Below are 22,370 nucleotides of genomic sequence, written 5' to 3' on the forward strand. Positions count from 1 at the left end.
TATTAACCTTATTGTGGTTATCATCCATGTTTGGACAATGGTGAAATGTAAGGTTTAGCTTATAGCTGAAATGAATGACCCTGAGCAGTCTTAGAAATTCTAGAGTGTACATGCACTACAACCATATTTTAATCTCTTGTTTGTATTAGCATGCGATGGGCCAATATTGAGTGGAATTTGTGTCAACACAATGATGTGTGAGAAGTTTATTTAATCAGTGCATGCAATTCTGCATTTAAGCAATTTGAGGCTATTCTCAGGACATTGAATATTAACCCTTTCTCAGCGTCTGGGGGCTGTGCCCCCAGATCCCCGCGTCTGGAATCGCCTACCGCTTCAATTTACAGTAGCTGAACTCTTTACAGAGTGATTTGTTTGCAGCTGAACTCTCAGAGTCTACATGATGGTTTTTTTGTAGCTGAACTCTCTACAAGGTAACTTCTTCTAGATGATCCCTCTACAGGGCAATTTGTTTGTAGCTGAATTCTGATTTGTTTGCAGCTGAACTCTCTACATGGTGGTTTCTTTGTAGCTGAACTCTCTACAAGGTGAGCTGAACTCTCTACAGGGTGATCTTTTCGTAGCTGCACTCTCTACAGGGTGATATGTTTGCAGCTTAACTCTCTACATGATGGTTTCTTTGTAGCCTAACTCTCTGCAGGGTGATTTGTTTGTAGCTGAACTTTCCACAGGATGGTTTCTTTGTAGCTGAACTCTCTGCAAGGTGACTTGATTGTAGCTGAACTTTCTAAAATATTAACTGGTTGCTGCTGAACTCCCTACAGCATAACTTGCAATGTAATAGAAATCTATAATGGAGTAAGTCATGAACTAGGTGAATGGTCTATTAGGGTGACTGTTCTATTAGAGTATCTCGATCTCGCAATTGCTACATGGAGTTTGCTTTGGAATCATAAGTCAGTGGTTTGTACATCGATTGTTCTGTACTACTGCAAGGACTTTCTACGATGACTATTCCAGCTACATAACAATTTTCAGCTTACTGCTCTAAGCGGTTTTCCTGGTAGGCCTGACAATTATTGGTATTTTTATTCACGAATCTTGATCGCGTATTTGTTACACACCTTCGGTTTCATGTCATATCTCCATGATCTTAATTTTGATTGTTTTCAAACCACCAAAAGGCACTCCTACAATGCTTGATCTATCCACAAACCGATTTTCAACTCATTCCATGGACAACAAATTGATCTTGTTTTACGTGAATAATCGATCATAACTCCTGAACCATTCTCCGAATTTGCACCAAATTTGATACTAGGATTTGACGTTGGACTCCCTTTATGTGTGCCAAATTTCAAGGCGATCAGAATACACGTTTATGTTTTATAGCAATTTTTCAAAGTATGCAAAAAGACGAAGAAGAAGAAAAAAAAACCAAGAAATAAAAGCGAACTTTTGGGCACTCATATCTCGGAAATGGCTACGGCGATTTTCTTCACATTTGGTATGTGGGGTGGCCTACCTGGCAGGCACCTCTGCAGCAAAACTGGTTCCAATCGGATGAAGGATCACGGAGCTACAATGGTGTGAAAATCGCATTTCCTTTCTTCCTGTCAATATATTCACGGTGTGGCGTGCCGGCTTCTTGGGCCGCACGACACACTATCGTGTGTCTTGATACTGTAACTACTTTGTGCATAAAACACTAATTCTACTTATTAGGTAGGGGGCTGATGTTAGATGTGGAATGCTATTTTTATGCCAAAACTAAAGTAGTTTAAAGAGTAGTGAGCTACATAGAGTACAAATGAATGTCTAGGTTAAAAGCAGAAAATAAACTTTAATGGAATACTAGGTTAAATATGAGAACTAAATAAGAATAATAGATAACATTTTGGAAACTGCTGCAGAAATCATTAAATTTTTGAGCATATTAGGCTCAGACCTAAACTAAAGGGCTGGGGCAGGAAAATTTTGAAACATAATTATAGTTGTGACAAATTTGAATATGGAAGCAATTTAAAATGATTGAGATCTGGAAGTAATTTAAGAAAATAGCAAGCTGAAGTAAATAAATATTTATGCAAGGCAATTTTTGAAGATTAAAGCATAGATTTAAGGGCACTTTTATTTCAATAGTGAACTGTAAACAACCAAAACCATCAGTATAAGTTGGACTGTAAGAAAATTTTAGCCAAATAGTCAACCACACAAATGAAACATTCTGTTTTGAAAATGAATTTTGATAGCCAGATAGTGAAGATGCACAGCACATAGCTATATTACGTTTCTGTGCTGTAGCTTGCTATTTTCTGACTTTTACAGGTACAAACATCCCAATCACTACTTTTAGCTAACCACAAGTCATTTACAACTAGCCTTTTGGCCACAGCTATCCCCTGGTGCAGTCAATATGATACATGTGTAGGAAGAATAGTTGTGACTGGGTCTGGGAAAACTAGTCTTACCGCCAATATCAGCAGATTTGATTTTTCACCAATAACACAAAGCTACATGAATAAACTATCAAATTTAATTACCAAAATCAGATGGACTTGAGTGGTCTGCTTGTGTTGGCTTTTTCCAAGCACAGCGGCGATCTGTACAAGCAGTATGGAGGCCCTAATAGACAGCCTAAGGTGGCTGTACAGCACCGTGGTGTTGAGTAAACACCTGTGCTGTAAAAGTGCTTTCATTTCAGCAAATTTTGAGACCTAAATGGCCCATAACTTGGCCTAATACATCCCTACGTCTTCCTTTTCAATTTTATAAACAGCCTCTTGCCTTCCTTCCTGGCCCCCACCTCTCTCCCCTTTTGGAGCTCTCCTGATACAGTCAACCTAGGTTTAAAAATGGTGGGAAACTTAGCTGTTGGCTACTTGCACAGTGGATGCTCTGGAAGGTAAGGAATTGGTGTAAAATTGTGAAAATTTGGTAACCAACTTCATCATTTCTGAAATGACCAGGGATTCTCCATGGCAGTACTGATAACCCTCTATATCTGGCAGTATTTATTAAGTAAAAAGGTGAGTTGTCACAAAACTTACAATACAATATAACAGATTTTGTTTACTGACTTAATAAGTAACTAATTAACAAACTAATTAAATGATGCTTTCAAACAATCATAACTTGTTACTGCCTAATGATATGAGCAAAATTTTTTCACTGTTTGACATTAGTTCAGGACTTTTGGCAAGCTACGTATGTGTAAAAATTGCATTTCTTTTTTTACACACAATTTGGCATGCCAGCTTGTTGGGCCACATGACACACTATTCGCGTGTCTTTATGATGTACATACATAAATAATATTATGCCAAAACAGCAAGTTGTGAAAAAAGCATGCAGCCCCTCCCCCTTAAAAGTTGGGGTAAAAATATTGTGAAATCATAGGTGGCAACCAAGAAAATTGTTAATGGCTAATTTTCAAAAGTGACTATAAACATTACTATTATTGCTGCCATTTCTTGTTCATGCCATTTCTTGTTCATTGATTTCACAACTTTATTCATTTTGGCTTCTTTTGAGGGCCTCATTTTTCACAGCCTGGTTGTTTCAGTATATATACGTATGTACTCACATTGTATAGTGATGGTCACTGTGATATCTGTATCATTGTAACTGAGAACATTACTAGCTGAACATGTGTACATTCCAGTGTCTACTCTCATAGCTCCTATCACCATCAGTTCTACACTTACACTAGTCACATTACCAACACCAGTACATGACATCACTTCACTACCAGATATTAGTCTCATATTACTTAGACTACTCCCATCACTGTTCTGCCATACAACTGTTGGTGGAGGATAACCTGTAGCTGTACATGTGATTAATCTATCACTTCCTTCAGTGAAAATAAACTCTTGTCCTTCTACTGGTCTAGTAATGTTTGGAGATACTATAAGAATACAATAAGTAACAGTCATTAGTACATGCACACTGCATACAGTACATGATAGAGAATAAAGCCCATGATTTAGACCATCTCAGCAAAATCCTACATAGATCACACAAACATTTTAACTAGTGTAAAAATAATCTTTAAAAAATATATAGGTAATAAGATTGTTATAAAAGATAAATATATTATGTAACTTATTAAAAATAATTTCATCTACTTTCATACAGTAGTTATTGTCTCTGAATGTCTTTTGGTAGCACTATATCACCTAGCTAACATAATTGATTGTGCACCCCCCTCCCCTGAAAATTTCTGCTTTTTTCCTCATAGGGTATTGTTCTACTCTTTAGATGAATGGCAAAGTGAAGCAAATTTGAGAATGGATGCTATATGTATAGCAAAATGTATTTTAAAATAGATCATGAACATAGGAAGGAATACTAAATTATACTTTATTGTACTGTATGTTGTACGCTCTCACATGGAAGAATGGCCCTACCAAAGGAGCTCAGTTTAAAATCAATCAATCAAATCTTGTTGATTCCTAGAAGAGATTAGCTCTTCTCTTCTCACTCATTCCATGTTTTCGTTGCTCATGTATGCTTTAGATGCAACTGTGCCTGTATATTTTCAGTTGTTTAGAGAGTATCTATATCGGTTCCATTTGACTCCATATTTACTAGTGGACCAAACTTCTTCCAAATTAATTCTAAGGCTTCATTTGAGGTAGGAGAGATTTTTAAGGCAGCATTATTATATGTGACCAGATTTGCGCAAAGGGATCTTCCACACACATCCAATATACCAACTTTGACGATTCATAACTTCAGCTTACAATAAGTTGTTGGCTTGCAATTTAGACTGTAGTGCGAGCCAACATCGGTTAATTGATGGAGAAAATTTGCGGTTTGTATGTGCTTTGACAACTAAGTAATGGTCCTCCAAATTCATAGAATTGGATCTGTGTGGAAGACCCCTTTTCGCACATCTGGTCACATATTAGGATTTTGGCAAACCATAGGTGATCTCTATTATGTACTAGATGAATAAAAAATTGAAAATCTCAAAAGGGGAATAGGGATCACTAAAAAAAGCCATGAAACAAGAAGGGATCGCTGGGGTGGTAATGTAAACCACAAATCCCTATTTTGATTCTCTGTCATAGATTAATTTACATGCTCCACTCATATTGAGATAAGTCAAAATAGGGATTTGTGGTTTACATTACCACCCCAGTGATCTCTTCTTGTTTTGTGGCTTTTTTTCAGCAAAACCTTATCCCCCATTAAAATTCTCAATTTTTATTCATCTAGTTTGTGTACTTTTTTAAAATCCAGTAATGAATTTGCTGTTCAGTGCAAGCTTTGTTGTTATCAGACACACTTGACTGCATTATTAGAGTACTTATGTGATCCTGAGCAGCTGTACATGTTGTCACAGTACACATACGTTGCAGTCTCAGGACTTGTAGTCATTGTCACATTAGTATCGTCATGCAGTACTCATCAATACACACCAGATGGTATGAGACTGAGCGAACTACCTGTCACAAGATATGGAAATCTGACAAACATAACATAAGTTAAACAGTTTGTGGTTGTGCATTTATTATTTCAGTCAAGATCATACACAATAAGAATCACATACAGTTTTACCAGGGGTGCAATATCAAGACACACGGTAGTGTGTCGTGCGGCCCAAAAAGCCGGTGCGCAACACCCGTGAGTATATTGACAGGAAGAAAGAAAACGCAATTTTTGCACCTCCGTAGTTCTGTGCTGCCTTGATGAAACAAGATGAGTTTTGCTGTGGACACTCCCTCCACCTTCAGCACTCAACATTCCAAATTTGCGCAAAATCGCTTCAGGCGTTCCCGAGATATGCGACTTCAAAAATTGCCTTAATTTCTTCATTTTTCTTCTTCTTATTTTTCTTCCTCTTTTCGCACACTTACAAAAACTGCTATAAAACGCGAATGCCATATACGATTGCCTTGCAATTTGGCACACTGAAGCAGGGTATAAAGGCGCATCTCTGTACCACCTTTGGCTAGGATACGATAAACAGGAAAAGAGTTATGATCGATTATTCACGAACAATAACACCAATATGTTGTTACGCCCACAGGGTAAACCACGTATGGGAAGAAGCTGAAAATCGGTGGGTGAATAGGTTAACTATTGAACCTCAAACCTTTTTTGGTTTGAAAGAAATCGAGCTAAAAAAGATACAACGAAAAAACCAACAGTGTGTAACAATTATGCAATCGAGATTGGCTAATAAAAAACTATTACTTGCCACACCTACCAGATAAACCGCTTGGGGTAATGCTTTGAAAATCGCTGTATAGATGGAGTAATCATCTTAGAAAGGCTCTTCAATGGTGTAGAAGAATCAGACTTAAAGCCATGGAGTTATAACACGAAATCCAACTTGGTGCAGCAAGTGCGAGATCGAGATACTCTAATAGAGCAGTAATCCTAATAGAGCAGTTACCCTGAAAAGAATTCAAGAGATCAGCTAGAAACAAGTAACCTGTATAGAGATCAGCTACAAACAAGTCAACCTGTAGAGAAATCAGCTACAAACAATTCACCCTGTAGAGAGATCAGCTAGAAGAAGTTACCTGTAGGGAGTTCATGCAACTATTGAAAGAGATAGTTCAGCTAGAAGAAATCACCTTGTACAGTTCAGCTACAAAGAAACTACCATGTAGAGAGTTCAACTACAAACAAATCACCCTGTAGAGAGATCAATAGAAGAAGCTACCTTGTAGAGAGTTCAGCTACAAAGAAACCATCATGTAGAGAGATCAGCTGCAAACAAATCACCTGTAGAGAGTTCAGCTACAAACAAATCTCCCTGTAGAGAGATCAGCTAGAAGAAGTTTCCTTGTAGAGAGTTCAGCTACAAACAAATCATCCTGTAGAGAGATCAGCTAGAAGAAGTCACCTTGTAGAGAGTTCAGTTACAAAGAAACCATCATGTAGAGAGTTCAGCTACAAACTAGTGACCTTGTAGAGACATCAGCTAAAAGCAGTTACCTTATAGAGAGTTCAGCTACAGAGAAACCATCATGTAGAGAGTTCAGCTGCAAACAAATCACCTGTAGAGAGTTCAGCTACAAACAAATCTCCCTTTAGAGAGATCAGCTAGAAGAAGTTTCCTTGTAGAGAGTTCAGCTACAAACAAATCTCCCAGTAGAAAGATCAGCTAGAAGAAGTCACCTTGTAGAGAGTTCAGCTACAAAGAAACCATCATGTAGACAGTTCAGCTGTAAACAAATCACCTGTAGAGAGTTCAGCTACAAACAAATCTCCCTATAGAGAGATCATCTAGAAGAAGTCACCTTGTAAAGAGTTCAGCTATAAAGAAACCATCATGTAGAGAGTTCAGTTGCAAACAAATCACCTGTAGAGAGTTCAGCTACAAACAAATCTCCCTATAGAGAGATCATCTAGAAGAAGTCACCTTGTAAAGAGTTCAGCTATAAAGAAACCATCATGTAGAGAGTTCAGCTGCAAACAAATCACCTGTAGAGAGTTCAGCTACAAACAAATCGACCTGTAGAGAGATCAGCTAGAAGAAGTTACCTTGTAGAGAGTTCAGTTACAAAGAAACCACCATGTAGAGAGTTCAGCTGCAAACAAATCACCTGTAGAGAGTTCAGCTGCATACAAAACACCCTTAGAGAGTTCAGCTACAAACAAATCTCCCTATAGAGAGATCATCTAGAAGAAGTCACCTTGTAAAGAGTTCAGCTATAAAGAAACCATCATGTAGAGAGTTCAGTTGCAAACAAATCACCTGTAGAGAGTTCAGCTACAAACAAATCTCCCTATAGAGAGATCATCTAGAAGAAGTCACCTTGTAAAGAGTTCAGCTATAAAGAAACCATCATGTAGAGAGTTCAGCTGCAAACAAATCACCAGTAGAGAGTTCAGCTACAAACAAATCGCCCTGTAGAGAGATCAGCTAGAAGAAGTTTCCTTGTAGAGAGTTCAGCTACAAACAAATCTCCCAGTAGAAAGATCAGCTAGAAGAAGTCACCTTGTAGAGAGTTCAGCTACAAAGAAACCATCATGTAGACAGTTCAGCTGTAAACAAATCACCTGTAGAGAGTTCAGCTACAAACAAATCTCCCTATAGAGAGATCATCTAGAAGAAGTCACCTTGTAAAGAGTTCAGCTATAAAGAAACCATCATGTAGAGAGTTCAGTTGCAAACAAATCACCTGTAGAGAGTTCAGCTACAAACAAATCTCCCTATAGAGAGATCATCTAGAAGAAGTCACCTTGTAAAGAGTTCAGCTATAAAGAAACCATCATGTAGAGAGTTCAGTTGCAAACAAATCACCTGTAGAGAGTTCAGCTACAAACAAATCTCCCTATAGAGAGATCATCTAGAAGAAGTCACCTTGTAAAGAGTTCAGCTATAAAGAAACCATCATGTAGAGAGTTCAGCTGCAAACAAATCACCAGTAGAGAGTTCAGCTAGAAGAAGTTACCTTGTAGAGAGTTCAGTTCCCTGTAGAAAGATCAGCTAGAAGAAGTTACCTTGTGGAGAGTTCAGCTACAAAGAAACCATCATGTAGAGAGTTCAGCTGCAAACAAATCATCTGTAGAGAGTTCAGCTACAAACAAATCTCCCTGTAGAGAGATCAGCTAGAAGAAATTACCTTGTAGAGAGTTCAGTTACAAAGAAACCACCATGTAGAGAGTTCAGTTGCAAAGAAATCACCCTGTAGAAAATTCAGCCACAAACAAATTGCTCTGTAGAAAGAACAGTTAGAAGAAGTTACCTTGTAGAGACTTCAGCTACAAAGAAACCATTCTGTAAAGAGCTCAGCTGCAAACAAATCACCTGCACAGAATTCAGCTACAAACAAATCACCCTGTAGAGAGATCAGCTAAAAGAAGTTACCTTGTAGATAGTTCAGCTACAAACAAATCACCCTGTAGAGAGATCAGCTAGAAGAAGTTACCTTGTAGATTGTTCAGCTACAAACAATTCACCCTGTAGAGAGAGCAGCAAGAAGAAGTCACCTTGTAGAGTGTTCAGTTACAAAGAAACCACCATGCAGAGAGTTCTGTAATAAATATATGTATTATATATATAAAATTTGTACATTCACTGATAAAATCAGAACTATTTAAAGTGCATCTGCTTCATCTTTTCGTCTTCCTGTGGTAAAGAAAAAAAAGACAGGTTAAAAAAGTCCCAAAGCCAGCCATAGGCCGGCTTTGGGGTATACAAATACAAAAAGAAATGAAATCTAATCCAAAACAGCCAAGCTGTAAAATAAAACAGTGCGGCCCTAAAAAAGGCTATGGTGAAAAAAGATGTGAAATCCAAGGTGGCAGCCAAGAAATGGCTCTGATGGTAGGTTAATGGTAAAAATTTTAATAACGGCAATTTAGGTGAATTTTTTGCCAAGACCAAGTGGCAACAAAATTCACCTGAATTGTCGTTATTAAATTTTTTACCATTAACCTACCATCACAGCCATTTCTTGGCCGCCACCTTGGATTTCACATCTTTTTTCACCATAGCCTTTTTGAGGGTCGCACTGTTTTTTTACAGCTTGGCTGTTTTGGATTATATTATATTATACTGAGCATATTATTATGATTGGCTCACTGGTGTACAGTAGTATAAATGAGATGTCAGAAAAGAGGCATAGATAATATCACATTATGTGGTTTGTGCAGAGTTTGTTGTTCGTTTTAGTATTGTATCCATTGCATGAGTATACCATGATGAAATTTATGCTGTGGACATGTATGAACGTATATGGCTTCCCACAACTAAAGAATACTACATCCACAAAAAATTACACACCACACCCAGTGGCGGATCTAGAAATTTTCAGAGGGGTTCCAGGTTGAGGAAGTTTTCAATAACTGTCAGGGGTGGATCCAGACTTTACTTTTGAAAGGGGAGGTAATTGCAACTTCAACCTAACCTTGAGTTGAAGACCAAAAAAATGTAATTACAGTACTTGTTGTTGAATGATGTAATGTTGAATTCAAAGGCAAAAGTATGAAGTTTGACCAGTACAAAAAGTCCTAATATAATACACTATGTATAACTCTTGGTGATATTATCAACCCACACGATCACGAATTGTCACTTACACCTAGGCCTGAGCCTATTATGCTCAAAATTTTACCTATTATTCTTTCCAGAATTTCCCAAAAAATTCTCCTATTATTCTTTTTGTTATTCTTGTATCCAGCCTATTATTCCATAATTATTCTCATTCAGTATATATCTGTGGCTAGTCACTTAGTTTTCAAGATGCTGCTATAAGCAGTTTTGTCCGAATTATTAATAGCCATATATGAAGCATTCCACCTTATACATCATTTTTCTATCCATAATAGTTACAGCAGGGTTAGAATAGCTATCTACAGTAATAATTCAAGTGTATTTAATTATTAGTGTATTATAATAATATGCTGTAACTACTCTATAGCTACTAAGTTAGGTAGATAATAATGCTCAAAGACTTGAAGAAGATACGCTGGTATAAGATGTACAATTTCAGAATTGCAGATAATCATGCAGTTAAATCCCTGATTCTGGCTGTAGATCATGTTGTTAACATGAAACGATCTGACTGCTCTATTAGAGTATTTGAGTGTTCTATTAGAGTATATCGATCTTTTAGAGGCTTTTCAGCTCCTTTCAGCCAGCACTCCGTCAGCTTTGTATCGTTTGTAGTACCTTACCTCTTTCTTCTAGGTAATCAAGAAGAGACACGCCCCCTAATTCCACTGATCATTCCCGTGGTCGTCCGATTATTCTAAAATTATGCGTGTAACCATCCTATTATTCCGGAATTATTCTCACGAAATTGGTGACCTATTATTCTCAAGATTATGCCGGCATAATAGGCGCAGGCCTACTTACACCATAGATATTACGCCCACATGAATCGTAAATAAATTTGGGGTGCTTGCTATTTTCAGAGGGGGTTCCAGCTGAAACCATTGTAACCCCCTGTATTAACCACTGACACCACATATATTACAACTAGTTTGTAGACTGTAGAGTAGCTAACCTTGAATACACACACATTATTCACAACACATAAGTCAAATACTGTGTAGCAGCAATGTCTATTGGAAAAGTACTATTCTAGAGTTGAAATTCTTATGAAATGTTGTGATCATGTAACAGAGCTGGCAAGCCAGTCAGACATAAAACGTGAACAAACTAAAGCTACTACAAATTTTAAAATTTAAAAGGAGTAGGGATTGATATAATGCAGATTCTATAAAGAGTAAGGAAACAAGCTCAATGTTACAGCTGAAATGAGAATGATCCACGCAACAAGAAGTAAGGAAACAAGTCCAACAAGATTAGATGGCTACTTGCTAAAATGAGACACATTTTAATGCCTACTTTTGGCTAACATCTTGAAATGGGACTAGCTATCAGCCAAAAGTATAATAAGCATTATAATGTGTCTTATTTTCTATAGCAAGTAGCCATCTATTCTTGTTGGATTTGTGTTTCCTTACTTTTTGTTGTGTTGGTCACTCATTTCAGCTGTAACATTTTTTAGCTTGTTTCCTTACTTTTGATAGCATGTGCATCATATCAATCTCTACTTCCTTTTAAACTTTAAATTTCTTTAATAGCTAGTAATATTTCTGTTCATGGAGTGTCTAAATAACTTTGCTTTGTTCCTATAGCCCCAACTGTAAATGAATGTGTGTTATGCTGCATTTGTTTCAAGGTGTCAACTGCAGACCATAATTCACATTTAAATGGATTCAGATTCAAACTTTCTTGTATAGCAAAAAATTTAAATCAAATCTATAAATTGTGGTGATCTGTTCCTCAATTTCCTGTTTATTCTTGTACATGTGTACAACATTGAAATACCTTAATAGAACAGTCAACTGTAGGAGGTAAAACTACTTTAATGAACATTCTTAGTGATAACTAATATGGTTATTGAAGAAGACAGTAAGTGTAGCCAGATCCCTTCTACTTGAGTAAGTAGATTTTGGGCTTTCATTGTAAAGCAACACTTTGAATACTTCTAGTCAAAATTGTGTAGTATTTCTAAATACATTAAATCCAGTCAAAATCACAAATCGCAAGTAAGTTTAGTAAAGATTTAAGCTAAAGTTATATCTTTTGATTTTGGTCGACATACATGCAAAAGTGAAGACAGGAGGGCTAAAACTACAGTTTAAGGGATTTTAAGTTTGATTAGGGAACATAGAAATAAAAAGTAGGGAAACAAGGGAGAAACGTCCACTAGTATATCTGCAGATATAGCTGACCTCCCTTGTTTCCTTACCTTTTATTTATATTATCCCTAATCAAACTTAAAATTCCTAATTTTTCCTTATACTTGTTTGTTTACTTTTTTTGTAACATTATTATGACTAGTGAACCCCTGCATACCACATCAAAAAAAGGAAGGCACCAGAGTTAATGTTTCATCTGGACACATGCCCCAGTTATCTATTACTGACTTGATAGCCATTATGTTTTACTTTCAGTTACGTATGTTCATCCTGTTATACAGCAGTACAAATGAAGAACAGTAGGAAAAACACATCTGCAATCAATCCAGTAACCAGGAAAATCACAGACGATTCGCTAGTCCAAATTACTCAAAGTTGAACGGCGGCCATTACGCTTCGCTTTCACCTATTTCAGCCTGTTACACAGCATCACAAACAAAGAACAGTACAAGAAGCATCTCTGCAATCAATCCTGTTGCTATGTAAAATAGCCACAGGGAAGTCGCATAGCACTATTGCGAGTAGTCGCCTTGCATTGTCAGCGAAAAGAACTGGAACACAAAGGAGGAGAAAAGGCACATCATGCTGCTAAGCTGTCATGTAAGGAAAGTGAGGCTGGTTTTAGGGTGATATGTTTTGGCTGGAAAAGCCTAGTTCTTCATGATCCCTAATATTAGGCAATCCTGTATCCGAGATTTTTTAATAAAAAATTCTCCGTATATTCCCCAATTGAACTCTGGCACAAAATAACAACTCGTGTTTAACTTAGAATTGCTCCATCATCCGAGCTCCAATGAGGATGAAAATCGCTATGGGGTTTGTCCGCATGCTGATCATCATGGAAATCTTAGTTTTATTGTGCGCATTGCATATAAGTAAGTTTTGTGCTGTTTTGTAATCTTTTCAATCCTTGTAGTGTATGTAGAATACTTTAAAAAACGTAGTATCGGGTGGAAGGTAGTCACTGATGCTTACTTTAAGGGCGTAGTTATTTTGCTGGAGTTAATGATTTTCAGCTCCATAGCAATTTTCTGATGGCTGTGACACCAGTTCAAAAGTATAAACCACTTCAAATTTGAAGTAACAATGCTGTATTTGAAACCACAACTCCACTTTAGGTATTGTTGCACCATTGTGACACCTATACTATAGCTGTTTACCTTTATAAGTACACAGAAATATTTGAAATTTTCAACTAGAGTAGGGATCATAGCACATTGATAAAAAGTACTGAAACAAGCTGGAATTGTCCATGATATTAAATCACAGTAAAACAACAAGAAGTGTTATATCCCTGCTGTGCATTTCCACTATGGTATCTTGAGCACAGTAGGGATATAACACTTCTTATTATTTTGCTGTGATTTAATATCATGGACAATTCCAACTTGTTTCAGTACTTTTTATCGATGTGCTATGGTCCCTACTCTAGTTGAAAATTCCAAACTTTTCTGTGTACTTGTTTGAAAATAATTTTATTATGACTGGTGAATCCACGCATACTGCATCTGAAATGGTGCTGCATGCCCTGTCTATATCAGTTATTGTCTGAAAAGTTAAGTATCCATTAAGCAACCAGTTACACAGCATTTCAAATCAAGAACTGTTCAAAAAGCACCTCTATAATCCACTCATACCAAAAGAAAGAAATAGTGCCGTGTGCCCCAATTATACTAATCATCATATGAAAAGTGAGGTGTCCATGTCGGCTATTTTCAACCTGTTACACAGCAGTACGAATCAAGAACTATTTGAAAAGCAACTCTGCAATCATAATAGCCACTATGAAAATACAGACGATTTCTGTTTCAAAGGGAAGCTACCACGTGCTACCGCCAAATTGACACCTTTTGCTCTCAGCAAAGATGAATGGCACACAAAGGAGGAGACTGGTAAGTCCATGAAGAATGCATTGTACGTACTGCGGTATGCCAAAAGGCACCTCTCGGGCCGAAGCGACATCGAACAGTGAAATATCAAGCCCGTAACCTTAGCCGTTATCGAGTTAGAGAAGGCATCAGTCAGTCAGTCATTAGAAAATTCCGTTGAGTAAATTTTTTTTAAATACCGTAGCAATTTGTTGAAAGCATTTCGGGTTGATCTGAATGCTTGTTTGGGCTTAGTTTTACCTAACCAATAGTGCCTTATTGTTGTCTGGGAAAATTGAGGCTGGTTTTTGGGTGATGTTATTTTGTGGGCCACGCCTACTCTTTGTGGTCCCTACTATACAGTTACTATCATACTGTATGATAAGATGTTAATTTGATGTTTTCACTTACTTGACATAGCCTCTTGCTTATGGGTATACACCATTGCATTGAGAAGTGCGCAGGAGGTCAGTGAAATATAATTATTTGCTCACCACAAAGTATACAAAGATCACTGAGATCCGATAAGACCTCAAGTTACTCTCAATACATGTACAAAATTACAGCTAGAAGCAACTGCAGTTTCAAGACAGTCCAGATTGTTAGATGGCTTCCTAATCCAATTGTGCCATTTTTCTCTTTAAAATGTATGGGGAGATTGGCATTTTCCCAAAATTTAAAAATCATGCTGGAATGCCTACTAATATACAGTACTACCGTACTGTATAATACCTTGGTCAATTTTCCAATTCATGATGAACATTTTAAAGTGAAATCTAAACTCTGTATATCAATGCAAACAAAATTTATGGCTGCAAATACATTAGTATAGTCACTCTACAAATCAGCACTTTCTTTTCCATAGCACTACTGCTCTCCAAAATAGGCTGAAAGTTTGTTAATGCTTCCTTGGACATTGTTGGTGATGCTAACACACGATAAATCTACAACACACTGGATACAGTGGTACCTTGATTATCTAAACTAATTGGGGGGAAGGGTGTTCATATAATCGAACAGTACATAAAATCGAACTTCCATACATTTATATACAGAGCTTTGCTCAACTACTCTAATAAAGCATACACTTGTTGACAAAACACCTTCATTGAGCAGTCGATTTAGTGTTCAGATAATCGAGAGTTCAGTTAATCGGTGTTCAGATAATCGAGGTTCCACTGTACTTAAAACCAATAATTTTAAATTGGCGATAAGAAAGGTTTTCCCATACTAGGTCACAGATTACTAATTTGACATTGCTATGCATGAATAATTCACAAAACAAAAACTAATTAACTAAATAGTAATGAATAATAGTATGATATGTATTGTCCAAAATTTCATACGTGGTTGATTAATTCTCATGAACAGCAATGGCTAGTTCTTGCCTAATACACCTAATATTATGCCTATTATGCTAGCATTGAGCATACTGTAGTTGATTAAGCTGAATGGCAAGGGTACAGTATATACATTTCAAACCATCTACTACATGCATGGATAAATCTCAAGAGATATATTGTAGGCCATTTCCAAGTTGTTCAAACACAACCAATATGAGTAAATTGCATGTGAAGTTATAAGAATGGAAACTCACCATTAACAGTTAGTACTCCAGAACTAGTGTCACTAGATACTACATTAGTAGCATTACATGTGTAGGTACCCACATCAGATGACTGTACATTATTGATTCTTAAGGAACTTTGACCAGGTGATGTTGATATGACAGTATACTTCACTGTATTAGTCACATCCACTGGAACATCATTAAAGTACCAACTGATTGTAGGAACTGGTTCACCAGTAGCTTGACAACTGAAGGAAGCTATGTTTCCTTCATTCTCTGTGCGATCCATTACTTGTTGATAAAATGTTGGAACATCTGTTTCATACATACCACAACAACAACAATTCAGTAATGTTATATACAAAGTACTGTATATGGTCACACATCTCAGAACTGTAAGTGAAATAACTGACTAATAATTGCTTCATGGAAGTGTGGTGCACATAACATACTTAGAAAGAATGATTATCATTTGATTGCATTTGACAAAAAATAACCAGTACTAAATCTTTGTAATGGTTATGCTTGTTTGAAAGCATCATTTAGTTATTTAGTTTGTTAATTACTTAACAAGTCAGTAAATAAATTCTATTGTATATAAATTTTGTAACAACTTATTAGAAACATTGCAGGCTACACTGATTTGGGTTTTAATACACTTTACCAATACTGCCAAGGTGTTGCGAATGCTTTATAAAATGGTTGTTGGTCAATGCTGTTTTGTGGAAGTGTAAACTTTAATTATCACTATCATACAGAGTATTATACCAGAAAAATGGTTTACCTATCACCTATGTTAATTTACATTGAGCCATATAGTACATTATTTAAGTTTTGATGTGTTCCTAATTAATTCCTATCGATTCTAATTTACTAGTAATAGTGGGTGTAGAGAATCAAGTTGGTACTTTAATACCTAAAAAGGCAAGGCAACACAAAAAAATAAATTCACATCAGTTCAAAGTGGTTGCTACCATGTTAAATTTATATCAAACATTTTGGACTGAAGACAGCTTCCTTCCATTCAACTATTATGGAGTATGGTTAAAATTGGATTGCAAAGTGAATCAAGCAGTATTATGAAATATTATCGTTATAATTATCAGAGAGGTGTTAACACTTGCACAAGAAGCAGAATAAAATCCGTAAGATGAAGAGTTCATATAGAAAATTTTTTTCCACATTTCTTTATGCAAAATGTCACAATAATATTCACTAGTATTATAAAAATTGTTAGTTAAAAATGAAGTAGGGATTTATCTAATAAAAAGTAGTGAAACAAGAGACAAATGATGGTATTACAGCATAAATCAGCAGCAAAGTGCCTACTTTTGCATTTAGCAAAATAATTGTTATAACTAATGTGCCAAAGTAGGGATTTTCCCACAGAGCTATGCTGTAATACCATCATTCATCTCTTGTTTCACTACTTATATTGCATAGATCCCTAATTCATAGGGTAAATTTTAAAGGTGGAATTTTGGGTGGTACGTGAAATTTTCTGGGCGATTCCTACTTTAATCACATAGTGGTTTAATTTGCCATACATTAATCCCAATAGTAGGAGTGCAATTAATCCCAAATCGCACGGCCTTGTTTCTGTAATTGCACTGTAAAATAGCCAATAAAATAGCAGAATAACAGAAGCCTTTTAAGTGCAACAAGAAAATGATATAATGAATAGCCAATCAAATAAGCTGACAATAGAAGCCTTTTAAGTGCAACATATGCAGACATTTTGGGTAGCCAATCAGAATTGCTGACACGCGAAGCCTTTTAAGTGCAACAACAAATGATGTAAAATGATGCAATCACCTGGTAGAAGTTAATGGCCACATAGAACTGGATAGATGTGTACTACAAACCACGAAGGGTGGTCACTATGTGATTAGTTGGCAATCACACGCATTTTCGTGCAATTATGGAATAATTGTACTCGTAACAGCCAAAATTGCACTCAAATGTGTGTGATTACCTATACAAACAGTACTACCATACTGTTTGATAGGTGGTACTTGTACTGCTGAAAAACTTGAGTATACTTACCAACAAGAGGCTCTTGGGAATTAGGGTTCATAGGAATTGTTTATTGTGACCAAATGTTTATTGTGACCAAATTTTGGAAACCACCCATATAAAACAGTTAGAATTTTTATATCTAACATGACGCAGTTAGAGTAAGCCACCTATGTTTGGCCACCAGGAATTAGAAAGTACTTAGAAAGTATAAAACACATGCATCCCTTGAATTCTGCATCGTTGTTAGCTTAGACACTCACTAGCTAGCACATCAAGTTTTGTAGGATTTCCTCACTCTGTGTGTTTTGAAAGGCATTAAGTGCAAATCTGAATCACACAACATTATGGCCAAAATTACCTATTTTCGTACTTTACCTTGCAAAGCTCAGAGAATCCAAAGGTTAAATACAATTACGCATGTAGCTATAGGGTAGTCACTTAAGGTCTAGCCCACCAAGTATCAGCCTATAAATCAACACTACTCTCAGATGTTATTAAATGTATAAGTACATGTAGCTCAATTAAATTTTGGTCATTCATCGACGCTTATAACTACAACTGTTGATTAAATTTATGAGCAAATTTAGATGATTTCAACTGTTTGACACCATAAACATCAAAGAAAATCAGTTTGAATCTTTAGTATGTATAATGATCTGTGCTGGGCTGCTCCCAAACTAGCTGCACACGAAGAGTCAGTGACACCAGCTACAAAGCCACAAACCTTTTCCATAAAACCTTCACTTGAAATAATCTCACATGAAGAATGATACAGAATGGATGCATTTTGAAATAAGATTTCAGTGACTGTTCTATTAAACTAGTTATAATATCTCGATTGCTTTATTAGAGTATCTCAATTAATTCAGCCAAATTATGATAGTAACAGTATTTTTAAAAATAATGTCAATTTAACAATGAAGTAGGGATCTATGCAATAAAAATTTGAAACAAGAGATGAATTATGTTGTTACAGCCATAGCTCAGTGGGAAAGTCCCTACTTTGGCATTGAACAAAAACAATAATAGCTAATGTGCCAAAGTAGGGACTTTCCCACTGAGCTATGCTGTAATACCATCATTCATCTCTTGTTTCAACTTTTCATTTCATAGATCCCCAATTCATTTTTATATTACATATTCTTTAAAATACTTTGTTTAGTTTTTTGTTGTGATATAGCTAGCTACAATGTAACTTGGATTAGTCCACTTGTATTTTCCATATCTGTAGGTACGAGGAAGGCAGACACCATCATGCATCACTTATAATCATCTTGCCCATTTGCTCAGTGAGAAGTGGAGTTCCTTATACACTGTGGTAATGGACTGGCTTCGCTGTAATTTGGGATTCTCCTTGCTGTACTTTTCAATAATGTGTATCAGGGGATAGCGTCCTAGATCCAAATGTCCCTGTGTGCCTCCAGCTGTCAACCTTGCTGTTATCTGTAGCAGAACTCACTATATAGTGACTCAATTCTAGCTATGTAGTGACTTGTAACATGATAATTATTATGTAGTTGAACTCTATAGGGTGACTTTTTTTGTAACTCAGCTTTCTACTGGATGACTTCCAATGCTGGTTCACTCTTCTCATTACTGATTTGGTGGAAGCACCTTTCATGCTATGGCCCACCTTTATTTATTTATTAAGGCTATACAGCACAAGTGCTGAAGGTCTGTATGACACCTGGTCCTACAGCCTGTTTAATATTGTTACAGAAAGTATGTTTGAAAAGGTGGAGAAAGGAGAAAAAATCCATGACTGGACCTGGGTAGCCTCAACCCTGTAGCCATCCGATTAATGCTCGAATATTACATATCTAACATGAAATACAGCATTACAAAACATTTACCGGTGACCAGATATAGAATTTAAAAGATACAGTAACTTGAAATTTTGTTTGCCTGTTTCACTTACTCACTCACTCACTGCCTGACCATAGTCGCAAGCCTAGAGGCCAAACAAAGCAGTGCACGGCCACCATTTTATGCCATTTGGGAATATAACAAATTCAGCAGTGGGATGTGCCTTTTGGAGTTCTGATGGGTGTAGGGCCTGTGCGCCTTGTTGTTTCTTTTATCTTCAATCTGGCTGCTTGTCTTCTTCTTTATCCAACAAAACCATATAAAGGTGTTAATTTCCATATCAACACTTTCTTTTAACAGCATATTAATTTTAGAGCTGGATTTCAGAAGCACTTTAGTCCCAGCATTATACTACAGTATAAGAAGTATGCTAGCTAGATATCTGCAACTTCACAATCAGGATACTGTTTGTGATGGGTTTACAACCACACCCAGCAAAATTAATAAAGATCAAGGTGGACTAATAGCAATAGAGTGTGGAGACCACACCTCTTGACGATCTAGCTATTTACTAAACAGTAAACAAAATGGTCTAACTAGCTTTACACCCCTTGGCTGACTTGAGATACTCTAATACAACAGTCACTCTAATACAACAGTCATGTGTGATATTCTAATAGAACAGTCACAAGTTACACCGTTGCTAGCTGTGCTACAGCAAAAAAACTAAACAAATTAGTATTTTAAAAATTCTTGATTTAAAAATGAAGTAAGGATCTATGCAATGAAACACGATGATGTAATAATGATGTAATAATGATATAATTATGTTCAATGTGGACTTTCCCACTGAGTTGTGATGTAAAACAATCATTCATCTCTTGTTTCACTACTTGTATTGTATAGATTCCTACATCATTTTTAAATCAACAATTTTTTAAATACTTGTCATGTAGAGAGGTCATGCCACCCCATAGAGAGTTCAGCTACAAACACATTGTGTAGAGAGTCCATCTACGCTCTGTATACCTATGTATACAATTTCAGCCACAAACAAGTCACCAATTGTTGCATAGTTTTTTTAGCCTCATGAATTGCTACTGTTAGTCTTGATAACAATTATACAGTTTTACATACTTACATACATAACTATATCTGACCGGCTAGGATATCTGACCGGCTAGGCGAAAACTGGACATTTTTGCATAATTGCTATAAAAACATATTGAATAAACCAGGTAAAAAAATATAGCATGCTTTGTAATAAAGTTTACAGTCATTATTTCTTCGTTGGATCAGCGTTCTTCTTTGTCCACACAAAGAGGAATACAGGAAAGAATTATACTTCGATAAATTTGCCACTTTATAAAAAGATAAGACCTAAGTACTGTCCTTGAGCTTGAAAAAGTCCTTGTAATTATTGCTGCTGTATATATAAATCGATTGATATAGGGGTGGGAAATATACCGATTTTTAATTGTTGTGCAATTATATAATACCCAAATCACTAAATATTTAACATCTAGTAATACCGCATACTGACATACTGATAATACTGGAAATTCCAGTTTTCAAATTATTTAAACAGCATTATAGCAGAACTTGTTAGCAATAATGGAGCAAAGAGTATAGCATGGGACTACTAGAAAGGTATTAATGGGAGATCAGTAAAATATGGGCGTACTATTTGTCACCCTATGTAAAAAGTTTACCTCCAATTTTTTGGATATAAGCATTGTGTAGTCTGCAATGAGGTTATTGGTGCAATGGAAACTTATACATATTTAGTGGGTATTTAGTAATACCGCAATATTTACAATTAAAATACCATGGTATGATATTGATCAGTACCGCCCACCCCTATATAATAATTCTGAGACTATAATAATCAAGACACACAATAGTGTGTCGTGCGGCCATGTAGACTACGGGCGTGCGACAGACAAGTGTGTATTGTACAGGAACCAGGAAAATGTCGTTTTCACGCATCTGTAGTTCGATAGTGCTTGACCAGAAATTAACCATTTTTGCTGTGGTAATTCCCTTGGGTTGGAGTACTTCCAGTTTCAAATTTGAGCTGAATCTGCGAAGCCATCACTGAGATAATTTATGCGTCTTCAAAGTTCATCTTAATTTCTTCGGATTTTTCTTCTTAATTTTCTTCTTTTGCAACACTTAGTGGCACATGCTTTAGTCAATGTTCCTCATATTTGGAGAGCAGTAAGAATGTAATGAAGCATGTTTATAGTCCAAATTTCATGCACATCGAATAAAGAACGAGGGCATTATAAGCAATTTTCGAAAAATTCGATAGTGATTTGTTGTCCCGGCCACAGGGTAAACCGTTTGAAGGAATGACTTGAAAATTGGTCTGTAGATGAAGTAATCATCGTAGTGCAAACCTTTTGTGGTTTGAAAGAAATCCCACTAACAGTCAAGGAGTTATAACAAAACCGCCAACCATATGTAAAATGCGCACGATCGAGTTTTGTTAATAAAAAAGTAATACTTTCCACACCTACCAGGTAAACTAGTTAACGGAATAAGCTGAAATCAGGTAGAGAGGTAGACAAATCATTTTAGAACGATCTTTCAGTGCTATACAAGGAATCAAGATTAAAATCCACTGAGCTACACTATGAAAGTGAACTAGGTGTAACAAGTACAAGATCGAGATACTCTAATAGTGCAGTTACCCTAATAGAACATTCAGCTGCACAATAAGTCACTCTATTAGAACGTTCATCTACAATAAAGTCACCATGTAGAGAGTTTAGCTAACAACAACTCACCCAATAGGGAGTTCAATAACAATCAAGTCACCCTTCAACTAGTATCAAAAGCAAATAACTCTGTAGAGAGTTCAGTTACAAACAAGTCACCCTGTAGAGAGAGTTCAGTTCAACTACAAACAAGTGACCCTGAAGACAGTTCATCAGCAAACAGATCCCACTGTAGAGAGT

General features: G+C 36.4%; 1 protein-coding gene across 1 annotated transcript in view; it reads right to left on the minus strand.

Annotated features, from left to right (window-relative positions):
• LOC136255297 (hemicentin-1-like) overlaps positions 1-22,370 on the minus strand; it is a 239,616-nt gene that overhangs the window by 83,523 nt on the left and 133,723 nt on the right. Inside the window, exons 13-14 of the mRNA XM_066048025.1 lie at positions 15,610-15,897; positions 3,548-3,871 (exon numbers count right to left, since the gene is read on the minus strand). Coding sequence (XP_065904097.1) covers positions 3,548-3,871; positions 15,610-15,897 — 612 coding nt within the window. The remainder of the gene's footprint in view (positions 1-3,547; positions 3,872-15,609; positions 15,898-22,370) is intronic.

This window comes from Dysidea avara, chromosome 5 (genome assembly GCF_963678975.1).
Source record: "Dysidea avara chromosome 5, odDysAvar1.4, whole genome shotgun sequence".
In the NCBI taxonomy this organism is placed as follows: domain Eukaryota; kingdom Metazoa; phylum Porifera; class Demospongiae; order Dictyoceratida; family Dysideidae; genus Dysidea; species Dysidea avara.